This window comes from Quercus suber, unplaced genomic scaffold (genome assembly GCF_002906115.3).
Source record: "Quercus suber isolate HL8 unplaced genomic scaffold, Cork oak 2.0 scaffold_260, whole genome shotgun sequence".
NCBI lineage: Eukaryota > Viridiplantae > Streptophyta > Magnoliopsida > Fagales > Fagaceae > Quercus > Quercus suber.
Genome location: NW_027069716.1, coordinates 274,832 through 299,776, shown reverse-complemented (window position 1 = coordinate 299,776; position 24,945 = coordinate 274,832). Strand labels below are relative to the sequence as shown.

The window sequence follows — 24,945 nt, the reverse complement described above, 5'->3', positions numbered from 1 at the left end:
AAAAAAAAAAAAAAAAAAAAACTTACAACCCATTCAACCCACAACCAACATCAACCTCAAAAAATCCACCCCAAATAACCCAATGAACCAGCAATAATCCAAAATTTTGTAGTTTTAGTAGTCACAGTGAATTAGTGGTGGTTGTGGTAAGGTCTCGGCAGTTGAATCTGTTTGTGTGGTAGTTAGATCTATTTTTGAGTTAGAGAGAGAGAGAGAGAGAGAGAGAGAGAGAGCTTTGGCGATGAAGAGTTTTTCGCTAGAGTCAATTAGGTACTGTTCATTTTTTTTTAATAAGTGGGTACTGTTCATTTGTTAAATTTGCTTAGTACAATGCTGAGCCCAATGCACGATAGTTTTGGGTGACTTTAGTTATAAATTTACTAAAACAGTAGTTTGACAAAACTAATGCTAGTGCTCTTTCATTACTTTTTTTTTTTGGTAAAAGTGCTCTTTCATTACAAGTACTCACTAGTTGAGATTCAGTGTAATGTACATGAAGATTTTTTCTTAAAAATATAAAATTTGATGATAATGATAATTTTTAATAAACATTTGTTATGATTTTTGTGTTTATATATGAAACTATATATTTTATTATTAGGCGTTTATTATGATTGTGTGTGTGTCTTTTTATTTATTTATTTATTGGGTGTTATAATTGTATTTGTAAATGGAATTGTATATTCTTCCATTTAAAGAAAAAAAAAAATGATGTGTTAAGATAGAAATTATATATTGGACAAAGTTTAGCTACAAAATCAGGTATACCTTTAGGCTACAAACTCACTCAATATCTTTTTATTGAAGGTGAATTTTGACAAATCCACCATTGGATTACATCTTCTTCTTGTATCTTTCATGTTTGAAAAATTTCAAAAAAATTAAAAATCAATAGCTATGTCATCAATAAATTTTTAAATTGCAAGTTTTTATAATTTAAAATTATGCATAAAATATAAGATTATAGATTATATAGTAAATAATATCCGATTGAGACAAAAATTGACGTGTGTATTAAGAGCGTAAAGAACATATAATTCAACGGTTAAATTTTCAAAATATGTAGTAATATTTATTTTATTGAGTGAGTTTGTAGCCTAAAACTACAACCAATTTTGTAACTAAATTTTGTCATTATATATTATTCCATTTGAGTGAAAGATAGAAATTTTTCATGTTAAAACTAATATAAAAAAGTTTTTTTTTTTTGGCGAAAAGCACATTTTAGTCCCTACATTTTTAGGCGATTTCTATTTTAGTCCCTAAATTTTATTTTTACCGCTTTTAGTCCCTATCCTGAAAAACGGTTCCGTTTTGGTCCTTGCCGTTACATCAGAAACGGATATTGCTGACGTGACAAACGGCGATAATAAATAATATTTGTTTAATGTCCACGTGGCCTAATTAATAATAAAAAAATATTTTTTGACATTAAAAAATGCCACGTCAGCATATAAATTAAAAAAAATAATTTATTAATTTTAACTAAATAAAAAAAAATTAAAAACAGAATAAAAAATTAAAAATTTTATGAATTGAGATCTAAGTGTGTATTGATCAAGAACAACAAGAACACAAACTTAAACCCAATTACATAAACCCAGAAATTAAAAAAAAAAAAAAAAAAAAAAAACATGAGATCCCTGCTATAAAAGGCAAGGTGTTCTCCGCGCCGATTGATCGGCTACCACGCTGCGAACTGCTCTCATTTCTCTCTCTCTCTCTTTCTCTGATTCTGTAAATACAAAATCCCCTAATTTTCACAAACCCTAGGGTTTCCCTATTTTCGTATATGAGATATCAATCGAAACGATGCCGTTTTGAGCGCAGACCACAGTGAAAGATAGAGAGAGAGAGAGAGAGAGAGGGGTTGATCGGAGAGAAAGGAAGGGTGGGGGCAAAGATGTATAGGGAGAGAGGGGTCGGAGGTTCGAGGTCGGAGGTCGGAGTCGGAGTCGGAGTCGGGCCCCAGCTCGATCGGAAGCAATGGATCAACGAGGTACTCGATAAGCAGCTCGAGCGATCCTCGCCGTCCACCTCCAGACCTTCGTTGATCAACGGCAAGGATAAGTCCGTGTTCTTTGTTTTGATTGTTGGGTTTATGTTTGTGTTCTTGCTGGAGATCAGTTTGTGTTTGGTTTAAGTTGATTTTGTGTTGGTTTCTCGGAAAAATGAGAAAATCTGGGTTTGAGTTGTGATTTTGTATATCTGGGTTTTGTGGTTTGAGAAAATCTGAGTTTTTTGGTTTGAAAAAATCTAAGAAGATCTGCTGTTGGTTTTGTGTTTGTGTTCTTGCTGGATATCGATTTGTGTTTGTGTTTGTGTTCTTACATTTGGTTGACAAGAGAGGGCAAGAAAATGTGAGAAAATTTAGACTCTAAAATCTGGGTTTGTGTTCCTTAGTGTTCTTTGGGAAGAACTTATTTTTTTTGGATTTTAGCTGAACAGAGTGAGAAAGAAATGGCCGAAGCTGATGGGTGTTTTTTTTTTCTTTTTTTTTTTTTTTTTTTTGAAACTGTGTTTTTTCTTTCTTTGTTCTTGGATCTGGAATTATGTTCATTTTGATATTCTTCAAGGTATACTTTGATCTTAGGGTTTGGTTTTTTTTTTTTTTTTAAATTTCTGGGTTTATGTAATTTCTTGTTGTTCTTGTTCAATCAAACTTAGATCTCAATTCATAAAATTTTTAATTTTTTATTCTGTTTTTAATTTTTTTTATTTAGTTAAAATTAATAAATTATTTTTTTTAATTTATATGCTGACGTGGCATTTTTAATGTCAAAAATATTTTTTTATTATTAATTAGGCCACGTGGACATTAAAAAATATTCATAATATTATTTATCTAGCTCGTCCTTGTCTATCGTCACGTCAGCAATATCCGTTTCTGATGTAACGGCAAGGACCAAACGGAACCGTTTTTCAGGATAGGGACTAAAAGCGGTAAAAATAAAATTTAGGGACTAAAATAGAAATCGCCTAAAAATGTAGGGACTAAAATGTGCTTTTCGCCTTTTTTTTTTTTTAAAAAAAAAAAGGACATTACAACTTTAAACTTTTGGAGCTTAGACTTTAACCCATACTAGGAAGATGATGTCTTTCTTATGTACAATGCACATGACTCATTTACACTTGACAAGAACATATGTTATCCTCTTTTTGGGGGTAAAGCTTAAGGGTTTGTTTGGTTAGGAAGATTTTAGGGAGGATAGAAAAATAGATGAGAAAATTTTTTTTAGTAGGTGTTTGGTTGGAGGGAGGGGAGGAAAAAAATTTATGAAGCCAGACATTTTCTCCCTGTGCCCACTAAAATGTTTCTCTTCAAAATGAGAAGAAACTAGATGAAAAATGCTCATGGCTCGAGCGGACAAAAATGCCATGTGTACTTTGCACATGGGTTTCGTTATTTGCCTGTTTGCATCTTTCTTTCTTTTTTCCGTTTGATTTTTGTCTCTCTGTTATATTATCTATGATCTATCTTAGTTTTTTTTCCTTTATATTTTTTTTCATCTTCTTTGGTTTTTGTCTTTTCCTGTACTTCACATTCGGTTTTTATTTTATTTTTTTATCTTCCTTTGGATTGTTATCTTTAAAAAAAAAATTGTATCCATACACAATATTTAATTAAAAGAAATGTTATTTTTTCTTGTTTTATTTAAATAGGGATGTAATTGTAAATTTATATTAATTTCATTTCTCACAAAAAGAAAAAAGAAAAAAAAAAAGAGTTTTCCATCTCTCAACTTTTTCATTCTTCCAACCAAACTCAAATGAGAAAAAGTTAAATCTCTTTATCCTCCATCTTTTCTATTACTTCCTCATTTTCTATCATCCTAATTTTCCACCCCTAACCAAAAGGACCCTAAATGTATAAAATGTTTATGACTCACTTAACCACACTTAATCCAATAACCAGTGAGTCTATGCACGTGACAAGAACATTTGTCATCTTCCTATTAAGGGGTAAGCTTAAGGTTCTAAACATGTTTGGAGCCAATATATGGGAAATTAAGTTGTATCCAGTGTAAAAAAACTCCACTTTTATGGGGTATAAGAGAGATATGATAGACAACCTTATCTCAAATTTATTTAAAGAAGTATCCGCAACATGTCACTATTGGTGAAAGGAACTAATAAGTATTATTAAATTTAAAACCATGGATTGGTCAATTTTATGTGCTTCTTTGGCAAGATGTGCCTTCTTTATTCCACACTGTGTAACATTAAACACGCTTCAAATGGCATTGAAAGAATTTATTATGGACTATTTAAATATAGGATTTTTTTTTTAAGGAAACAGTAATATTTATTAGAACACATGAACATGAAAGTAGTATTTAATTTAAATATCTGATTCATATATTGATTTGTAAATTAAAAATAAAATAGTAATATTGACCTATCTTCTAGTTTGAATTTATGATAATTCTGGCTATTTTGACTTTTTTTTTTTCTACAATTGAATAATACACGCAAAAAGTTTTTAAATCATAGAGTAATATTTATCATACCTACGCACATAAAGTCAAATATATTTCAATATTTATTCATAATGTTTTATTATTTAATCATCTATTAGAATTATTTGAATACAATAAAAGTCTTGGTAAGTTAGATTTTGTTGATTTTAGTAATAATTGGTTTTTTTTTTTAGTTTAATTTGACAAACAATTAGTAAGCTAGAATGTTTTATAGAAATATTGGCCCATACTAGTTTTTTTTTTTTTTTTTTAATTTAAATAAATTTAGTTCACCCGTGCTATCAAAATTTTATTTTAATTTTTTGAGATCAAAGTCTGTTATTGAAAATTCTAGGAGTAATTAATTTGGATATCGTATGAGTATATTACTAGCTATGTCACATCCATTGGCCTTTGTTAAATCCAACGGTTAAAAAACCTACTAGCTATGTCACCACTTTTAAAATCTACTAGCTTTGTTGATTCAATAAGTGCCTAAATTACCTTCAAATTTAGAGTATTGCTTTTAAGGTGGGCTTGGCACTTGCACATTATTAGCTAGGTTTTTTTTTTTTTTTTTGAGAAGTACACATTGTTAGGATTATTAAGCAATACTTTGTAGTGAGATACTGATATGAAGGAAAAAGATAAGTTCATCAAGAAAGAAGGAAAAAGATGGGTGATGTTTCCCGTAGGAAAGATTGAAGATATGTTAAGATAAACGTATGCTAATTGGCCTTCAATAGACAAAAGTGAAACACCATAAAAGGATTGTTTAGAAAAGAGAGAGAAAGNTTGCGTTCAAAAGTTTTTGGTAACTCCCACACCTAAGCTCCAGAATTGTCGAGCAGCTATATAATAATGGCCAAGAGTCTGATTTGCTGTGAGTAGAATATCCATGGTTTGTCCTGGGCTTATCATTATGTAACTAGTAGTTATGGGTTTGATATAATTTGCATCCATTCCAACAATTGTGAGGTTGTGTCCAGCTATTGCAAAGAACATATCTGCTGCCACAATTGAGTTGACTAGACGAAGAAGATAGGTCTTGCCGTGATCAACCACCCGACGGTATGTTGTTTCTACAACATTAAGATTATGACTCAATTAATTCCAATATGTGATTTTTTTTATGGATAATTCTAAATATATACAAATTTTAGTAAATAAATTTTATTAATTGACATGACAATAATGAATATGATCATGTATTTCAAAATCCTAATAAATGGATGTGTAATCATTTTTTTGTGATTGAAAAAATGCCAACTTTTAAAGATTATGTCGTAGAAAGATGCTAGGGATACTACAAAGTTATGATATAAATACAATGGATTTTACTACACATGTTGTGCAAACTGATGTACTAATCACAAAAAGTAATTCAAACACTCATTTATTATCTTATAAGTGATGCTAGAAATCCTATATTCTTTATGGGCAAAACTTAGATACAGTACAGGTACAGTACATTAGGTTCCCTACTTAAAATTTTAACATCTATCTAATTTAACATCTTCAGCAAACGGCGTTAAAACTTAAAAGTTTTTTTTTTTCCTTCTTCCTTCTTTTTCCTGTACGCAGATGGCTTCTCTTCCAAACCCAAAACCTTTCTCCCTCATTTTCTCAATAACCAAACAGGAAAGATCAAAAAATGAAAGCCAGATCTACTAGGTTTCAAATCAAAGAAGGGACCCTTTTCAGCTATACCCAAAACTTCCACACTCTTAACATCAACAAAGAAGATACACACACCAAAGAAAGAATCATAGACCATAAAAGAAGAAAGGAAGTAGATACACACACCAAGAGATCAGAAAGAATCATAGATCAGGAAAGAAGAAAGGAAACACACTACACACCGAGAGAGAAAGAGAGAGATATGAGTTTCTTTTTCTTTTTTTTGGGTTTTGTTCTTTCATAGATCAGGAAAGAAAGAATCATAGATCAGGAAAGAAGAAAGGAAGCACACCACACACCGAGAGAGAAAGAGAGAGATATGAGTTTTTTTTTTTTTTTTTTTGGGTTTTGGGTTTCGAAGAGAAGGGTAATGGGTGGTTTGAAAGAGAAAAGTTTTCCAAGAAAACCGGACTCAAAGAAAGAACCAAAGGAAGAAGTAAAAAGAAAAATAGAAAGAAATGTTGTTGGCGTTATTCATCTCCAACTCTGTGGGCAACATTCTTGTCAAATGGTACCCCTTTTTTTTTAGCTCTTCCCCCTTATTTTTCTTTTCTTCAAGTAGCTTCTCTGGTTATTTTACTTTTCATCAAACTCATTTTATTTTTTGATCTTTCCTATTTGGTTACTGAGAAGATGAGGGAGAAAGGTTTGGGGTTTGGAAGAGAAGCCGTCTACAGTATGTACAGGAAAAAGAAGGAAGAAAGGAAAAAAAAATTAGTTTTAATGTCGTTTGCCTGAAATGTTAAATTGGACAGGTGTCAAAATTTTAAATATAGAACCTAATGTATTGTACCTAAGTTTTGCCCATTCTTTATTATATGACTAGTACAAATTTATGTGTCAATAATCACATAAAAAAAAAAGTGATTTTGATATTCATTTATTATGTTTTTGACATTCATTAATAATATTTATTGTTACATCAATTTGTAAATGTTATATAGTAAAATTTATAATATATTTAACATTTTTTATTATCTTATTGAAGTGACACAAATGACAAATCTTATTCAGAGTAGTGTTATAGGTACTATAAGTTTTACTATATATGTTCATTTGTGATGTGGTTGAAACCCACTAATTACACTTATTGCCACATCTGTTATGTAGCAAAACTTGTAATACCTTTAACATTTTCCATATCATTTATTGTCATATTAGCTTATAAATGATCCAACAGGGCAGATATCTTGAATTAAGATTCTAGGAAATTATGCTAGATTGAGTTATTTTAATCTTGACCTTTTATTTTGTAATAAACGGTTCATATTAGCAAACTACTTTAGTCTGAACCGTTTATTACAAAACAAAAGGTCAAAATTAAAAAAACTTTATGCGATTGAGTTTGTCAGTAACTCCAGAAGATCTTAATTCCGAGTATCACTGAGCTATAAAATCTAAAATCTACTCTCGTACCTTTGGAGCATGGACACAAATCTCCTGGTTCGCCGTTTATGGTGTAACCAATAGAGTGTGGCAAGTCAGCGCCATATGTTAGGTCGTAATCGTATTCGGCTTTTAAATTTCCACTGTACAATGAACCTGCATTCTCAACAAAACTTAATCAGAAATACACTAGCAGTTATATACAGAGGAAAAGATAAAGGCGTAGAGACTGTAGAGATATGACACATGATTTTTGGACATATGAGAAGGCTTAGAGTTGGTCCATGCATCCAATAAGAGAGCTCTCGACAATCAAGTTTCATTTTGCATTCCATTCATTTGAACATGAATTTTTAACATATTAGAATTAGTCTCGTGCCATACATTAATATTGTTTAATCAACAATCATATATTAATTTTAAAAAATTAATAATGGATAAAATTTAAGTCTAATTCCTCGTGTGTTGTACTTTATGTTCTTCAAGATAAATTCAATAATTTGATTTATTAGTCAGTACAGTTCATTGTATATAGTTACAATTTCCAAAGCTACGTGGTGGATTGAATTGGAGGGAGTCAAACTACAAAACCTAAAGAACTTCTAAATTTAATGAACGAAAAAAAATTTTAAAATAATAGAACAAAAACTACTTTAAATCACATTATGAATGCACAACATGTAAAGTTAAGATTTTTTTTTTTAAAATTTTTACAAAAGTAGTATTATAAATTGTAAGAAAATTTATTAAAAAAATAATAAAAATCATATTTAATAACTTTGTACCAGCCAGTATTTTCCATTTGGGAACTCACTCTGGTACAAAAACACCTCTTGTTTCGTCTTACTCTAAATACCATATTATTTTGGTCATTCTGGACGAAAAATGTATGTCAGCCCGAAATGATTTCTTCTGCAATTTTATCATTTAAACCCAAAAAAAAAAAAAAAAAAAAAAAAAAAAAAAAAAACACCAAACAAACAGGCAATGAACCAAAGGTTAATAGAGGCATGGTAATGGACCTAGCGGCGATGCTTTAGTTGGGTTGAGCGGGACTGAAGCTTGGTTGGACAGATTTTCATTTTATGGAAGAAAGAGAGAACCGTTGAAATAAGTGGAGAAGACAAAAAACAACGAAAAAGAAAAAAAAAATAAAAAAATATGAAATGGTTGAAAGTTAAAAGGTGTGGCTGTGATAAGAGCATCACCATCAGATGTGGTAAATGTGCCAAATGCCAAATATTTGGCACATTTACCACACCAAACACCAAAATCTCCTTTTATCAGATGTGCTAAATCCCATAAAATTTGCCACATGTGAACAGTACCGTTGCAAATTTGCAACGGTACTATTCACATGTGGCATAATTTTTTTTTTTTTTTAATTCTGTTTTCTCTCTCTCCTCTCTCCTCAGATTTTTCTTTTCTCTTCACTCGCACCGTTCCCTCTCACCTCTGTTCTCTCTCACCGTTCTCTGTCATCGTTCCCTCTCACCTTTGTTTTGTTGATCTTGATCCGTCATCGCCATCATCGCCGATCGTCATCGCCAATCCATCATCTTCGTCTCACCGGTTTCATTTTGCATCATCATCGCCGATCTCTCCGGGCATCGTCATCGTCATCGCCAATCGAAATCGACGTGGGCATCGACATTGGGGTGAGATCGGAGTGTTCGTCACGATCGTGGGCATCGACGTTGAGGTGAGGTGAGATCTTGATCATGGGTTGCCGGTGTTAGTGGGTTTGGGTTGCCTGGGTTGCTTGGGTTTGGGTTGCCTAAGTTTCGTGGGTTTGGGTTGCTTGGGTTTTGATTGTGTTTTCTGGGTTTGAGTTGCTGTGCTAGTGGGTGTTGCTCTGTTTTTAATGGGTTTTGGGGTGGATTGTTGATGACGGTGGTTGTGGTGGTGGTTTTACAATGGATTGTGGCTGCCACGATGGTGGTGGTGGCGGCGGCAGCAGCGGCAGCAGCAGTGTTGTAATGGTCTGTGGAGGTTGACTGTGATTGTAGTTTAATGTGATGAAATTTGTTTAATATTATTTAATGGGTTGGATATATTATTTTAATATATAGAATGGAAGTATAGAACATCTGATAAATGATATGTTGTAAAATTGTGTGTTAAAATGATAAAGTAGGTTTTTGGTGTTGTAAAATGGCATTTATTATGAGAGAGTTGATGAGAATGCTCTAAGAAGTAGAGTTATTGTCCACACCAACTCTCTTTTATTCCCAAGGCAATCACGTGGGCTTTACAAGTTTCAATTTTGAAATTTTAGAGCTGGCTTGGTATGTGTATTTAAACAACAATTTTCAGTTTTTTTGAAAATACATGTAAGTTAAAAGGTGTGTGGAAATATGTGTAATGATGTTTAAAAATAAAAAACATGTGTTTAAAATGATGTACCAAACAACCCCTTACTTTCTATTTTTATTTTTCCATTCTTATATTTAATTAAAAAAAAAAATTATGTCTTAGATAATGTTAGACCGATATGATATTTTGGACTTGGGCCATTTTTATTGGGTATGTTGGACTAAACATATAGGTTTGATATAAATTAAATAACTATATTCATACTTTTAACTTAATGAATATATAGTATATATGTATTAGCGGTAATTCTGAAATAGTACACTGGTATTAATCGGTACCAAAATATCATTTCTTTGAACAAATCGAAACGCCTTCCAGTATGGTATTGACTCACTTGCATGTATCACATTAAAAAAAGCAAAGTGCAAGGTCATTAGTTGTTTATTTATGATAAAAAGAAAAATGGTGTAAAGGTCAAGCTGCGTAATTATGGACCTCACATCTAGGCCTGTCCATGGGTCAGTCCGGGTAGGGTTTATGCCCAACCCAGAACCGACCCAACTAGATCGAGCCTCCTAAACCTGGACCCATCGCCGACCCACCAAAGGTAGCAATTCGGGTGGTCAGATGTCATAGGTTTCCGGTTGGGTATCGGTCGGTTTCAGACTATGTGAATTGTTGTCAGATTTTGCAGAAATCATCGCCAAATTTTGCTAAAATCTTTGGCTTTTGCTAGATTTGATTAGATCTCAAAGAGATCTTGGCGGATCTCAACAAGATTAGGCTAGATGTTGAAGAGATCTCGGCAGATCTCGAAGAGATCCGATGAGATCTCAGTGTAACTCGAAGAGATCGAACAAAATCAGACCGACTAACCACTCCAATCGGCAGAGAACAGAAATTTCGATGTATTTTTTGGCCGGGTCGGTTAAAAATCGGTTTTTCATGCTCAAACCTGTCAATCGACTCACCGGTCTCGGGTTTTATGGGCGAAGACCTGCTACCAATCGTCGCCAACATCGGGTTGGTCAATTTTCGGGACGGGTCAGCCGGATTGGGCGGGTTGGTCGGGTTCCGGGTCTACTTGGATATCCTTACTCACATCACTAGCATCACATTCATATCTTTTCAATAAGGGAAAAATGATGTTGACTCTTTATTGAACATATGTGAAAGTTTTTTTTTTTATTATTATTAAAATCTAGTGGGATTGAGAGATTTAAAAATATGAGCATACCAAGGATGATTATATCTTCATCATCCGGTTTGGGAAATGGATAAGTTGTTCCAATAGCAGGCAAGATAACAATGGCACCATAAACATAGGCTCGTGTCCAATCACTATGTGCGTGCCACCAGAGTGTTCCCTCCTCAGTGGAAAATATGACCTCATATGTGAAGTTTGATCCTGGTCCAATAGGACATTGCGTGATGTATTCTGGGCCATCTGACCAAGGATTTCTTGGTTGTTTTACACCATGCCTATAAGAACCGTAAAATTATCCAAGGATGTGAATCTTGTTAAGCAGTACTTATGTAAGAGATAGAGTAATGAAAATATTTTTGCATGCATTAGTTATGTTTTGTTTTTTTTTTTTTTTTCCTTACGCATGTTTATAAAGAGTGATTGAGCTTACCAATGAATGGTCACCCCATAATAGCCTTGGTTGTGAACATTGACATATACTGTGTCCCCTTTGTGTACCCGTATTACTGGCCCTGGAATACTACCATTTACAACTAACATTCTTGTTGTGTTACACAGCTTCGTGAAGTTTTTCTCCGCAAGCTGCAAAATAATTAAGAAGCACATATTGATAATTAAATTAATGTAACCAAAAAAAAAAAAAAATCAAGCTATTATTCTCCAATGCAGGTGATAAGCTTATCCATTCAAACCCACAATATTGGAAAGTAAAATGTTAAAATTATTTCAAACTTTACTACAAAATGTTACAAACTAACGTAATGATAAATATAGTTGATGAATTTCAACAACATAACAAATAAATATCAGCATTTTTTCATGTGATTAGTATAAGTATTACGGCAGCTTATAAATCTTATAGAGTTAAATTTGCAATATCTTAGAATCATTCCAAAACAAGAAAACAATTATGCTATTATAGTCAGTGCAGATAAAAAGACAACTATATATAATACGGTAAGTACTTACAACAAATTCATAGTAATGAACTTCTCCTTCGACCATGGAAAGACACTGTGCAACAAGAAACAGAAAGCCAATAAAGTTCAACAGACATTCTTTGTTCTTGGAATTCATATCTTTTACTCTAGCTGACTCAGCTCACTCTTTCTTTTGTGAACTTGACGTTGTTCTTTGAGAGCCTCAAATATTTCAGCCTGACTTAATTCAAATGCATAGAACTTAGGAAAGCCGAAAGGGTCTTATATATGATTTTTTTTTTTTTTTTTAAATAATATGTGTGTCACTGATAAGTGATAACACGTGTAACGCGTTACTACTGACTATTAAAAAATAAAAAAAATAAAAAAAAAAAACTAATTGTCTTTGCTCTTTAAAATTTAGATGTGAACGTGGTGTTCTAGTGACCTCATATATAATTACCAAAATTTCAACTCCAAAAATGTATCACGTGATTCTTCTGCTTACCTATAAACAATGCATGTGATTTCTACCTTCCAGCACAAGAAAAACCGGCATGTTATGGTTTTGAAATTCTGACCGGACCGTTCATTAAGACGGTTCTTTTAATTCTAAAAACCGTTTTATGTAGAAAAATCAGTGAAGCAGGTATTTTCAGCACCTTATCACCATTGTTAAGAAAACCTCTAAGAAATTCATTCAATATATACAAATTAAGATGCTTCATCAAAGCTTCCACCCTTGTCGACTGCTAGCTGCAACCACCAGTCGACGAGCGATGGGATCTCTCCAAAGCAGTGTCTCTGAAAAACAACTCTTTTCTCTCTTTCTCCCTTCCTCTAACCGTTTTGTATTGTTTTGTTTTCTTTTAACTGAGACCTCCAGTCTTTGTTTTGTTTGATAAAGCTGTAGCACATAGCCTAGTATCACAGGCGTCAGATCACAAATAGTTAGGGGCCGTTGGGTATGGTATTTTAAGTAACAATTTTTAATTTTTAAAAATCAGTACATATATTTTTACACTTTTTTGTTAACAAATATTTTTTAAAAATACAAACGACGTTACTAAAACAATTTTACCAATAAACTTTAGATTTATTTTTCTATTCGTGCATGCTTTACAGTACCATTGTGAAGTGTCCCACAATAGCACTACTACCGCAGCTTTAAGCTTCATCAACTGTCCTATTTAATATTTTAATAATATTTTCTATTAGATTTAAAATTGATAACAATGGTTTACTATTTGGTTTGGTTAAGTGATTTAACTATGTTTTTTATAATCAGTAAATCAACTCTGACATTGTTATGTACTTATATATATTTGTTTATTTATTATGTTTGATTTGGATTTAATTTTTTCTAATGAAAGATATAATATGAAAAATACATTTGAAATATAGATCTTTATATTTATTTAGGAATTATTTTAGTCAAATTTTGTATTTGTACTAATTTAATATATTTATTTACTTTTTAATTATTTATTAAATTAATTATGACATCATTACGGTTGATCTTAGTCTAACCTTAAAAACTTTGAACCTTTCTTTTTTATGGTTTTGGTTTGAAAACCATGCACACGTATGTATTCAAAGTTTACTTTGAGTTTTCTCCATCATATAAAAATGGCATCTATACCATGTAGCATCATCTAACTTTGAATAAAATTTAATTCAATTCTATAACTTTATTTTCATTCAATTCAGTTATTTAACTTTTAATTTTATTCAGTTTAATCATTTCATTAATCTTTGTTAGAATTGCACTATTTGTTATCTTTAAAGTGACATCATTTTTGGGTCTTGTTTTGAAAACTTAACGATAATATTAAAAAAAGATGATAAGACGACTGAATTGAATAAAGGTAAAAATTAAAAGATAAATTGAATGAACATGAAGTTACGAGACTGAATTGAATTTTATACAAAATTAAAGAGTATAATTTGTAACTTAGCCTTTGCTTTTTGTTTGGAAATTAAATAAGCTTTTGGAAATAAATTAACTTTTATTTTTGTATCACAATTTTAGTATAAAACTTCCAAATATATTTTATATATTTGTTTTATATCTATCAAGCAAATGAAAATTAACTTTCTTTAATTTTTTTTTCTTCAACATAGTTTAGAATACTCACAAAAAAAATACTTTTTATTTTATGAGAAAGGTCATATCCACAATATTTTCATAACAAATCTTAAGTAGTAAATTCTCATTAGCTGTTATTGGTGGACACAAAAGTAATTTTAGTGATAAATTCAAATTAAAATTAATAATAACTTACATCATGAATGTAATTTTTTTTTCTTTCGTTAAAGGCGTAATACTCCTTTTTATTTTTATTTTTTTGGGTTTTTTTTGTAGGGCGTAACACTTGTCTTATTTTGTTGATTGGTAGTTATAAATGCACTTTGGAGGTGAAATAGATTGGAGGGAAAACTTTGAAGAGACAATGGGAAGGAAAACTTTTTTAGAGTGTGTTTGGTTGAGTGGAAATAAAGAAAAATAAATAGAGGGGCCTGAGTGTTTTCTTCCCAAGCTCATCAAAAAGTTTTCTCTCCAAAATGAGAAAAAAAAACTGAAAGGAGAAAATATAACTGCTTAATGGATGAAAATGCCAAAATACACTTGCATATGGGCTTGTCCACATCAATAGCCTTTACTTTTTTTTACCTTTTTTTTTCCTTCTTCTTTATTGTTTCTTCCAACTCCTTTATTTACTTTTTTCTTTTTCTTTTTTTCCTTCATCCATTTGTATATACACAATTTTTTTGATAAATAAATGTGTTACTTTTTTGGTTTATTTAGTATTCATCTGACAAATATTATTTTTGCCAACTTATTTTATTATTCAACTTATTTTTGGTATTATTCATGGGTCTTACGGCACTTTTTGGTACTATTCATGGGTCTTACTGTATTTTTTCAGCTTAATTTTACCTTTATTTACAGTGCTTTCATCAAAAAAATTTTAATTTTAACAAAATAAGCAAATCCCAAATAGACCCTTAATGAGGACATAATTGCGTGATTGCATTTTTTTGGGGTTGTTTGTTATTTTTTTGTTTTTATTATATTTTATATTTTATCAAGAATATATGAGTAAATTTATGCAAACTTACTTTTTCACTCTTAACAAAACAAAAATTAAAAAAAAATTAAATTTTTTTCTATTTTCCAACATTTTTATTCTCTTACTATATTTTATCATCCTATTTTTTCACTAATGCAATTGGTATGGACGGTTAAGATTTACAGTTTACATCTTTAAATCTCAACCATTAAGTATAAAAAAATGAAGAAAAGAAAAAAAATAAAGGTAAAAAAGTAAATAAAAAAAAAAAAATTTGTGAAGGACTCGGGTGAATTATACGGTACAATTGCTACCAGCCTTCAAACCGACCAAATCTGTAAAAGTCACCTGTACCACAAATTTAATATGAATGGACCAGAGGATGCGACGTCGCGAGGAATGAACTGACAGGCACGTTCTCCTCGACCCGGCCTAGTTAATGTACTGAAAGTGAAAACACAAAAAGAAACGTACTTGTATAGTTATCAATAAAAAGAAACGTACATGTATACAAATGTATAGTAACTGGCTTCCAAACTTTTGTACCGTTACTTTAAAAAGAGGTTATACTATTTAGAAAAAGAGGTTATACGGCCCCATTTAGTTTGCCATTTTAAACAATATTTTTTAGTTTTTAAACAGCATTTTACGTATTTCAACACACTTTTTCACCCACACATATTTCAAAAAACAATAAACAACAATTTTCAAACTACTCTACCAAACACCCCCACTATTCTGATTGGATCCAGCAGTTGCGTTTTGGATTTTTTTTTTTTTTGCTACAGCATGCCTTTTAGGGGAACAAACGACTACTATTTATGTTACTGTTTATGAATAGAAGCAGTATATTTTTTACTTTTCAGCCACTTTTCATCACACTTGTGAGTCTCGTGCACTGTTCGTGGGACCCACAAACTTCACTTTTCAACAATTTTTCATTAAAAATTGGTCTCATGGCACTATTCACACATTTAAAATTTATTTTGCTACAGTGTTTTTAATTTTTAGTTTTAGCAAAATAAATTATATCCAAACGAACTCTAAATTAGAGGTGAAACTCAAGAAATTGACTTTATTAACTCTATATTTTATAAAATTGGTTCCAAAATCTGACAAAAAATTGACTTTATTAACATAAAGTTATTTCTTAACGAGCATCTTGTAATGCCCATTAATATTTTACTTACTTTTTTTAAATACACATTTCAACAGACTCTTTATTATTTCTCTATCTCATTTAAATATTATTTATTCATTCTTTTTTCTTTTTTTAATCTCTCTATATATTTTAAAATAAAATTCTTTATCCTTTTTCTATTCATTACCGGCAGTTGTATATTTCAAATTCTTAAAAGGTATGGGCCTTTTTGGTAGCAATGTCCAAATAACAGTTTTCAATAGCCACTGAAAACTGTGACAAAAAAAAAAAAAAAAGTGTTTGGTAGTGATATTTGATTATGAGTGTGTGAAATATATATTTTGACATATGGCTTGGGATATTTTCTTTTTTCTTTATTTTTTTGGGCAAAAGGCTTGTGTAACCTCTGCAATCACTTTTTGCAAATTAAAGATTCATGATCCATTTCCTTGAGAAAAAATTTCTCTAAAATCATTGCAAATCTCTAGGGTTGTATCTATGTAAATGATGCTAACTTGAATTCTTGGTGAAACTACTTACATTTGTAATCCATGCTCCCACCATGTTATCTACTTAAATCCAAGCTTGAATCTCAAATGGAGTTTTCACTAAAGGAGATGAAAGTGTGAGTGTTCTATCTATAAACCCCTTCTTAATTGATTAGGCCCAAGTCGGATAGTTTTCACCAACTAAGGGTTGAGACATAAGAACTATACCAGGATTCTCTCCATGATACAGAAACAGATGATCATCTGCCATGGGTGAATCTTGTAAAGATAAAGGTTCAGAAGCAGAAGTATTGGTACTGACAATAAGTCAATAACCATTAATGAACTTCGATTTTTTGAGAAAGAAAGAAAACACGAATTTTGGAAAGGATGTAAAAACAGAAAATCATAGAGAACTAGGAGAGAGCTTTTGAGAGAGAAAAGAAAACTTGCATTCACTAATCAAGAAACTGTTAATGAATTAGTTACAAAATAATTAGCTTACAACTACTTATATACAGAAAAACAGAGACTTAAAACTAAAGCCTAAAACTCATAACCAACTCTTAAACTTGCAACCAGTAATACAATGACATCTGGCAGAATATGTAACTAACTCTCCACTAAATCAAACGGTGCGTTTAATTCCTATATTTTTCTTCTTTGTTGTTTTACATTTAAATATTTTGTCATTGTTGTCGTTCTGGTCCTTCACTGCTTGCCGTTTAACTCCCATTTCAGTTTCAACACTTCCCCTCAAGTCCAGTGTCTTAGACTTTGTGACTTGAACTGAACAAGCTTTCTTCAAAACTTTTGGCTGAAAAATATCTTTCAATCCCAACTTCTCTAATAGCCTCGTAAAAGATGCCAAACCCAAGGCCTTAGTGAATATATCAGCCACCTGAGAATTAGTTGCTACATGAAAAGTCTTTATTTTCCCTTCCAAAATTTTGTCCCTAACCAAGTGACAATCAACTTCTATGTGTTTGATTCGTTCATGGAAAACTGGGTTTGCAACTATGTACAATGCTACTTGATTATCACAAAATAGCATAGTAGGATTGTGGTGTTCAATCTTTAGATCTTTAAGTAGTGCATCACCCAAGTAATTTCACAAGCTACACTAGCTATGGCCCCGTGTTCAGCTTCTGCAGAGGACCGAGACACCACTCCTTGCTTCTTTGATCTCCAAGATATCAAAGAATTCCCAAAACACACTACATATCCTATAAGAGACCTTCGAGTATCAAGGCATCCAACCCAATCTACATCACAAAAGGACTTGATATGTAACTCTGTATTGCTAGGGAAGAAAATCCCTTTTCCTAGTGAACCTTTGATGAATTGAAGAACCTTATGTGTTGCTAGCAAATGAGGTTCTCTAGGCTGTGACACAAATTGACTCAATCTGTGCACAACATATGTTATATCAGGTCTTGTCAAAGTTAAGTAAAAGAGTCTTCCTATAAGCCTTCTATATAGCCCTGGTTCTGCAAGAAGTTTCCCTTCGTACTTAGACAATCTTAAGTTTTGTTCCATAAGAAATTTCACAGGTTTGCAGCCCATAAAGCCTGTATCTTTCAATATCTCCAAGGCATATTTCCTTTGGTTTAAACTAATGTCTGCATCAGTCCTTGCAACCTCTAAGCCCAAGAAGTATCTTAATGAACCAAGATCTTTTACACCAAATTTATCATCAAGCAACTTCTTCAAAGTAGTAACATAAGTGGGATTATTTCCTATAAGCAATATATCATCAACATAAACTAAGAGAACAGTGAAAGAAACACCTCGTGAATGCGTGAATAAGGAGTAGTCTAATTTGGACTGTACAAAACCCAACTGCAAAATGGTAGTTGAAATCTTCTCAAACCATTGCCTTGAAGCTTGCTTAAGACTATATAGACTTTTATTCAACTTGCAAACTACCCCCCCCACCACCCCCACCCCCCGATTGTGAAAACTAGGTGGTAAGGACATATACACATCCTCAACCAAGTCACCATGCAAGAATGCATTATTGACATTCATTTGGTGTAAATACCACCATTTCACAGTAGCCAAAAAAAGAACAATCCTGACAGAAATTGACTCAGCAACTGTGGAAAAAGTCTTAGAATAATCCAAGCCATGCTTCTAAGTGAACCCTTTAGCAACTAAATGAGCCTTATATCTCTCAATTGAACCATCAGGCAAATACTTGATCTTGTAAACCCACTTTCAGCTTATAGCAGTCTTACTAGGTGGCAAAGGAGCCAAAGTCCATGTGTGGTTCACCTCTAATGCCTCAATCTCTTTGTCCATAGCAACCTTCTATTCAGGATATTAAACAGCCTAATGAAAGGAGGCAAGCTCTGAAGGAGTAGCACTGACTGCTAGGACAAAGGACTTAAAAGTAGGCCCCAAGTGAGAATAACTCAAAAAATCTGAAATCGTATATGGCAAACCAGATTGAGGTTTAGCACTAATAGATTTACAAGAATAATCTGATAGGTAAAATGGAGGAATGTGAGGTCTAATGGATCTTCTTAATTGGGGCTATATGGGTGGATGAATAGGGATTATAGCAGAATTAGAGATTATAGCATAATCAAAATCTGAAATAGGTTCTAGTATAGAAGTATTAGCATTAGGATTATCTAATGGATTAGGATCTGGTATAGTAACATCAGAAGTAGGAGCATCTAGTGACACTGGCATAGAAGTGTCATTGGAAGACAAGGAATTAGAATGATCATGAGTAGTGGAAGACAGTAAAGGAGAAACAAAGTCAATGGAACAAGGAATTAGAATGATCATGAGTAGTGGAAGACAGTAAAGGAGAAACAAAGTCAATGGAACAAGGAACATTTGAAGTCGCATGAGGAAAAACAAAATCATTTAGGTAAGAAATGGAAGGATGAGAAGCAAATGCATAAGGGAAAATGGATTCATAAAAAACAATGTCCCTGGATATGAAAACAGAATTAGAATCAAGATCTAATACTTTGTAGCCTTTAATGCCATGTGGATAGCCTAAAAACACACACTTCCTGGCACTAGGTGCAAATTTGTGCCTATGATTAGTTGAGATGGAGATAAAACACAAACAACCAAAACTCCTAAGATGTGTATAAGATGGTGGAGTATTAAAAAGCATTTCATAAGGGCTTTTGTAACCTAGAGATTTGGAAGGAACCCTATTGATCAAGTTGACTGCAGTGAGAATGCAGTCACCCCAAAAACACAAGGGAACCTTAGATTGAAATCTCAATGCTTTAGCAACATTAAGTATAAACTAATGCTTCCTCTCAACAATGTCATTTTGTTGAGGAGTATCAACACAAGATAATTGGTGCAAGATACCATTGAAATGAAAGAAGTCTTTAAGGTAAAATTATGTACCATTATCACTTCTAATGGTCTTAATGTTGCTATTAAATTTTAACCATATTAGCAAAACTTGGAAGTAAAACTTGAGTATCTAATTTAAGTTTGAGAAGATAAACCCAAGTGCATCTTAAAAAATCATCCACAATAGTCAAAAAATACTTGTAACCTTCAATAGTGCAAGTAGTAAAAGGACCCCAAAGGTCACAATGAATCAATTCAAAAAGGGTAAGAGATACATGATTACTAATGGAAAAATGAAGCCTTTTCTATTTAGAGAAATGACAAACATTACAGCATGAAGCTTTATTAGAAACATTAATGTTTACAACATTTTTCAACAATTGAAGTTTAGAAAATGAAAGATGGCCTAATCTAGTATGCCATAAATCTATGCTTGAAAAAGGACTGGTAGCAATAAAAGCAAAAGATTTGTGATGAATGGAAGAGTCCAGCAGATACAAGGCATTGCTTTCTCTACCCTGACCAATCATGCTTCATTGAGCAATGTTTTGAATAAAGAAGCAATGACCAAGAAAAATGAGACAACAAAATAGATTCTTGGTAAGTTTACTGACTGAAATCAGGTTAAAACCAAAAGATAGAACATACAAAACATCATTGAAGACAAGAGTAGAAGAAATATGCACAGTGCCCGCATGTGTGACTAAGGCTTGTTCCCCATTTGGCAAATAGACACAAGTATTGACAATTGAAGTTATAGAGGTAAGTTAAGTCACTAAATGAACCATATGCTCATTGGCTCCAGTATCTATAATCCAAGAATCAGATTTATAAACAGTCATATCTACTACTTGAGCAAAAAAAAACTAAATGAGAAAAATTAGGTGGAATCCAAAAAGGATTACTTGAGAAATTAGAAGAACAAGAAGCTGAATTGGAAGTAGAAGGCAATGATGATTGAAGTGTGACATGTGTAGATGTCTGTAGTGAGGTAGAAATGGTATTGGGAGCCATGACAGATGCAACTTGATTGGTCTAAGTACTAACACCTGAACTAGTACCTACATACCCTTTCAAAAGAGTGAGTAATTGCTCACATTGAGCCTGAGAGATAGGGCATTGAGCTTGAAAAAATTGTGGACTTTGCTGCAGAAAAGAACGATCAAAAGAACTGCTAAATGCACCTTGTGCAACACCAAAAGGTGCACTTGCAATAGCATTTTGAAAATCAGATTGAACACCAAGAGGAGTATTAACAAATTTTGAAACATGCTGTCAGATTGGACTCCAAAATTGGGCAATCCACTGGGCTGAACAATGGAATTAGCATCAAACCCAAAATTTCTTGAAATTTAATTAGCCATTGGCTTGTTAACCCCTTTAGGCTTGTATCCAGGAGGATAGCCATGGAGCTTATAGCACTTATCTGCTCTATGCCCAATAAAGTCATAGTAAGTACAAACATGTCTTTCCTTCTTTCCTTTTCCACTACTTTTGCTCTGACCTTGATTTCCTTGAAAATGTCTATTGTTATTCACATACATTACACAACATCCAATTGTTGAACCAAATTAACAGTTTTTTCTATACTCTTTCTTTTCTCTTCTTGCAAAATCAAAGAACACACTTTGCTAAGAGAAGGAAAAGGCTCAATGAGCAAGATTTGCCCAATGAGGTTTCCATAGCTATCATTCAAGCCCATTAAGAAACAAAATACATGTTCTTTATGCTGTGCATCTAACTGAGATGACTTAGAACCACAAACTTAAGCACAAGTGCAAATTGTGAAAGGTTGACAATTGACAAATTCATCCCACAAAGTCTTGAATTTGGTAAAATAGGAACTCACCTAGAGTGAACCTTGAACCAAGTGTGAAATCTCCTTTTGAAGCTCAAACAATCTTTGTATGTTGTCCTGAGATAGCCTATCTTTAAGATCAATCCACAAGTCTTTTGCAGAATTGATGTACATCACACTTGCTTTAAGATTAGGGCTAAGTGAATTGGTCAGCCATGAGAGGATTGTAGTGTTGCATCTACTCCAAGAATTGAACAAAGGTGAGGTTGGATTTGGCTCTGGAATTGAACCATTCACGAATCCAAACTTGTTTCTGGCACTCAAGGCCAAAAACACAGATCTTGCCCAAGTCATGTAATTCTTAGGACCAATGAGAAATTGAGATGTAAGAATTAAACCAAGATTCTCGTTTGTTGGTAAAAAGAAAGGATTATTAGCAGATTCATCTGCCATAACTGCACTTGTAGGTGGTGCAGTTTAAGAAGAAGGTACACTTGACGAATCTCTCAACTAAGCCACGAAAGCTAAGAAAAATCTAATTAAGAAAGAAAACTTTGTTTGGTTGGAAGGAAAGTGAAGGAAAACTTGCTCTGATACCATGTAAAAACAGAAAATCACAGAGAACTTGGAGAGAGCTTTTGAGAGAGAAAAGAAAACTTGCATTCACTAATCAAGAAACTGTTATTAAATTAGTTACAAAATAATTAGCTTACAACTACTTATATACATGAAAAACAGAGACTCAAAATTGGCGCCTAAAACTCATAACCAACTCTCAAACTTGCAACCAATAATACAATGACATCTAGCAGAATATGTAACTAACTCTCCACTAAATCAAACGATGCGTTTAATTCCTTTATTTTTCTTCTTTGTCGTTTTACATATAAATCTTTTGTCATTATTGTCGTTGTACTCCTTCACTGCTTGTCGTTTAACTCCCATTTCAGTTTCAACAAAGGAAAAGAAAACTCTAGAAGTTTCACTCTAATACTATATCAAAGATCTGTGTAAATGAAACTTTGATTAATTTAGCAAATGAATACAACCTCTGTTTATATACTCGAGGCTAAGAGCGAAACCAACTAACAAATATAATTGCCTAAACTAACTACTAACATTTAGGGATGGCCATACCCATTGGGTAATGAATATCCAACCCTACCCGATCCAAATGTTTCGGGTAATACCCGATTCTTCATAGGTAGAGCTTAACCGCTGAATTGTTCGGGTAGGGTATGGATATTATCCAAACCCGACCCATATTTAAAAAAAAAAAAAAAAAAAAAAAAGACCACTATGTCCTCAAAAGACAGAAGCACTCGTTGTCAAATGTCAAGTCCTCCAAGCTGTCTAATCTGTCTTCCCCATACCAAATCCAAGCCTTCAAATCCCAACTTAGTCACAATGGTGAAGAAGTTCATGGAAAAGAAGTCGTCGTCTTCTTCGTCAAAGGCAGTGAAGATGGTGATTCCGTCGGATGTGATTGCAGAGGAATGAAATTGCCATTTTTTCTATGAAGAGGATTCTTCTCGTTATTGGAAAGATTCGCCAACTTCGGCAACGGCGTTGGAGGCGGATCATCAAGAAGAACGAAATCACGCTACTCCACCTTGGTCAGACCAGCTGATCTCTCTCTCATCTCCACTATGTCTCCACACTGCAATGGTATCACTCCCGATGCCGTCGTTTCCGCCGCTATCTTCCTCCAAATCTCCGATCGCATTTACGACCTTCTCCACGGTCTCTCTCTCTCTTATAGTCTTTGTTTGCTTGCTCAGAAAATTTTGTGTTCTGATTTTACTTTTGGATTTTGTTTTAACGACTGAGGTGGAGCTAAGTTTCTGTTTGGTTGAGGAGATAATATATATATATATATATATATACAGTAACAAACCAAAGAGTGGGAAAAAATATACGTGGAGGGGTGATAAAACTATTGGTTAGTTTTTAAGTTAAAATGTTTTGGATTTAAAAAAAAAAAATTAAATTAAATGGGTTCCGAGTAGAGTATAGATATCCATGGATAATATATCGGGTAAAATGGTATGGATACTAATGGGTATTGATATTTGGGTATCCAAGGGTAAACTTTTCGAGTAGGGTATAGGTATACCCGATCCATACCCTACCACGGCCATCCCTACTTACATTTAATCTTAGCACGTGCTAGTCACAGGGTTACTAAACTATACAAATAAAAGAGAACAATGCTACAAGTCGTTTTGCATCGCAACAACTTACTAACTGTCGTTTAGCTCATTGTTGCTTTATAACTTGTTTCTTCTTCAACTTCTCATTCTTCTCTTCTTCAACCAGCTTTTCTTGTTTGTCATTCTGATAAAACCATAATGTGCAAACAGGAACATAAGGAATAGGTGGTCGGATGTTTCTTCCTATATATCCTCTATGGCTTTACATAGGTTGCATTCAATGTCTATTGACTATTGTTATATGCCTACAGGCTAGCTTTATTTTGATGGCTAGGCCGTTGTGTAGGAGGTGACGATTAAACAAGGTCTCCCTATGTGGAATATGCAATTTTAATAGCCTGTTTTATGTCTGCTTGTTTCTCCCTTCGCGTGGTTCATCTTCTTGGTCATTTTGGTCTTATTCTTGTGTTAAAAATATGTACCCTCGTCGTACCTAGTATGTTCCATTTTGCTAATAATTAGAGCAAGATGATCTGTTTTTAAGAGGTTCACTATCGTTCCTTCTCATAGTTGCAACATTTCTGAGGAAAGTTAATAGATATCTTAAGTACATTATATTTTTAGAAATTTTTATGGGAAAAGAAAACCAAAAAAAAAAAAAATCGAAAGTGCATTGTTGGAACTAGCTGTTGTCTTTGGGCCTAATGTTTTGCCCCATACCCCTACTCTCCATTGGGCATGCCCTAGCTATATTCTTTGTTTCCCATATGGCCTTCCATATCCTTGTTGAATTCTAAGGTTGTTGAGTGACTTCCCACAAGTGGTTGTGCTTTGGAAAGTACTTGGATCTCTTAAAGTAGTGACTAGAAGAGATTGAGGGATTTAAGCAATCCTCTAAAATTGTTTTGTTATAAGGGCTTAAGTGCATTGTGGAGTTTTCCTAGACCTTCCTTCTAAATATTCAAGAAGATTAGGATGTTATCTGCAAA

The 24,945-nt window shown here is 32.8% G+C and overlaps 1 protein-coding gene across 1 annotated transcript; it reads right to left on the bottom strand.

Annotated features, from left to right (window-relative positions):
- Positions 1-5,261: 5,261 nt before the first annotated feature.
- On the bottom strand, positions 5,262-12,220 carry LOC111988317 (putative laccase-9). The gene is made up of 5 exons (XM_065781221.1): positions 12,019-12,220; positions 11,480-11,631; positions 11,080-11,324; positions 7,557-7,682; positions 5,262-5,542 (listed from the first exon to the last, which is right to left on the bottom strand). The coding sequence occupies exons 1-5, from the start codon at positions 12,124-12,126 to the stop codon at positions 5,262-5,264; spliced, it is 912 nt and encodes a 303-aa protein (XP_065637293.1). The 5' UTR covers positions 12,127-12,220.
- Between the last annotated feature and the right edge of the window lie 12,725 nt (positions 12,221-24,945).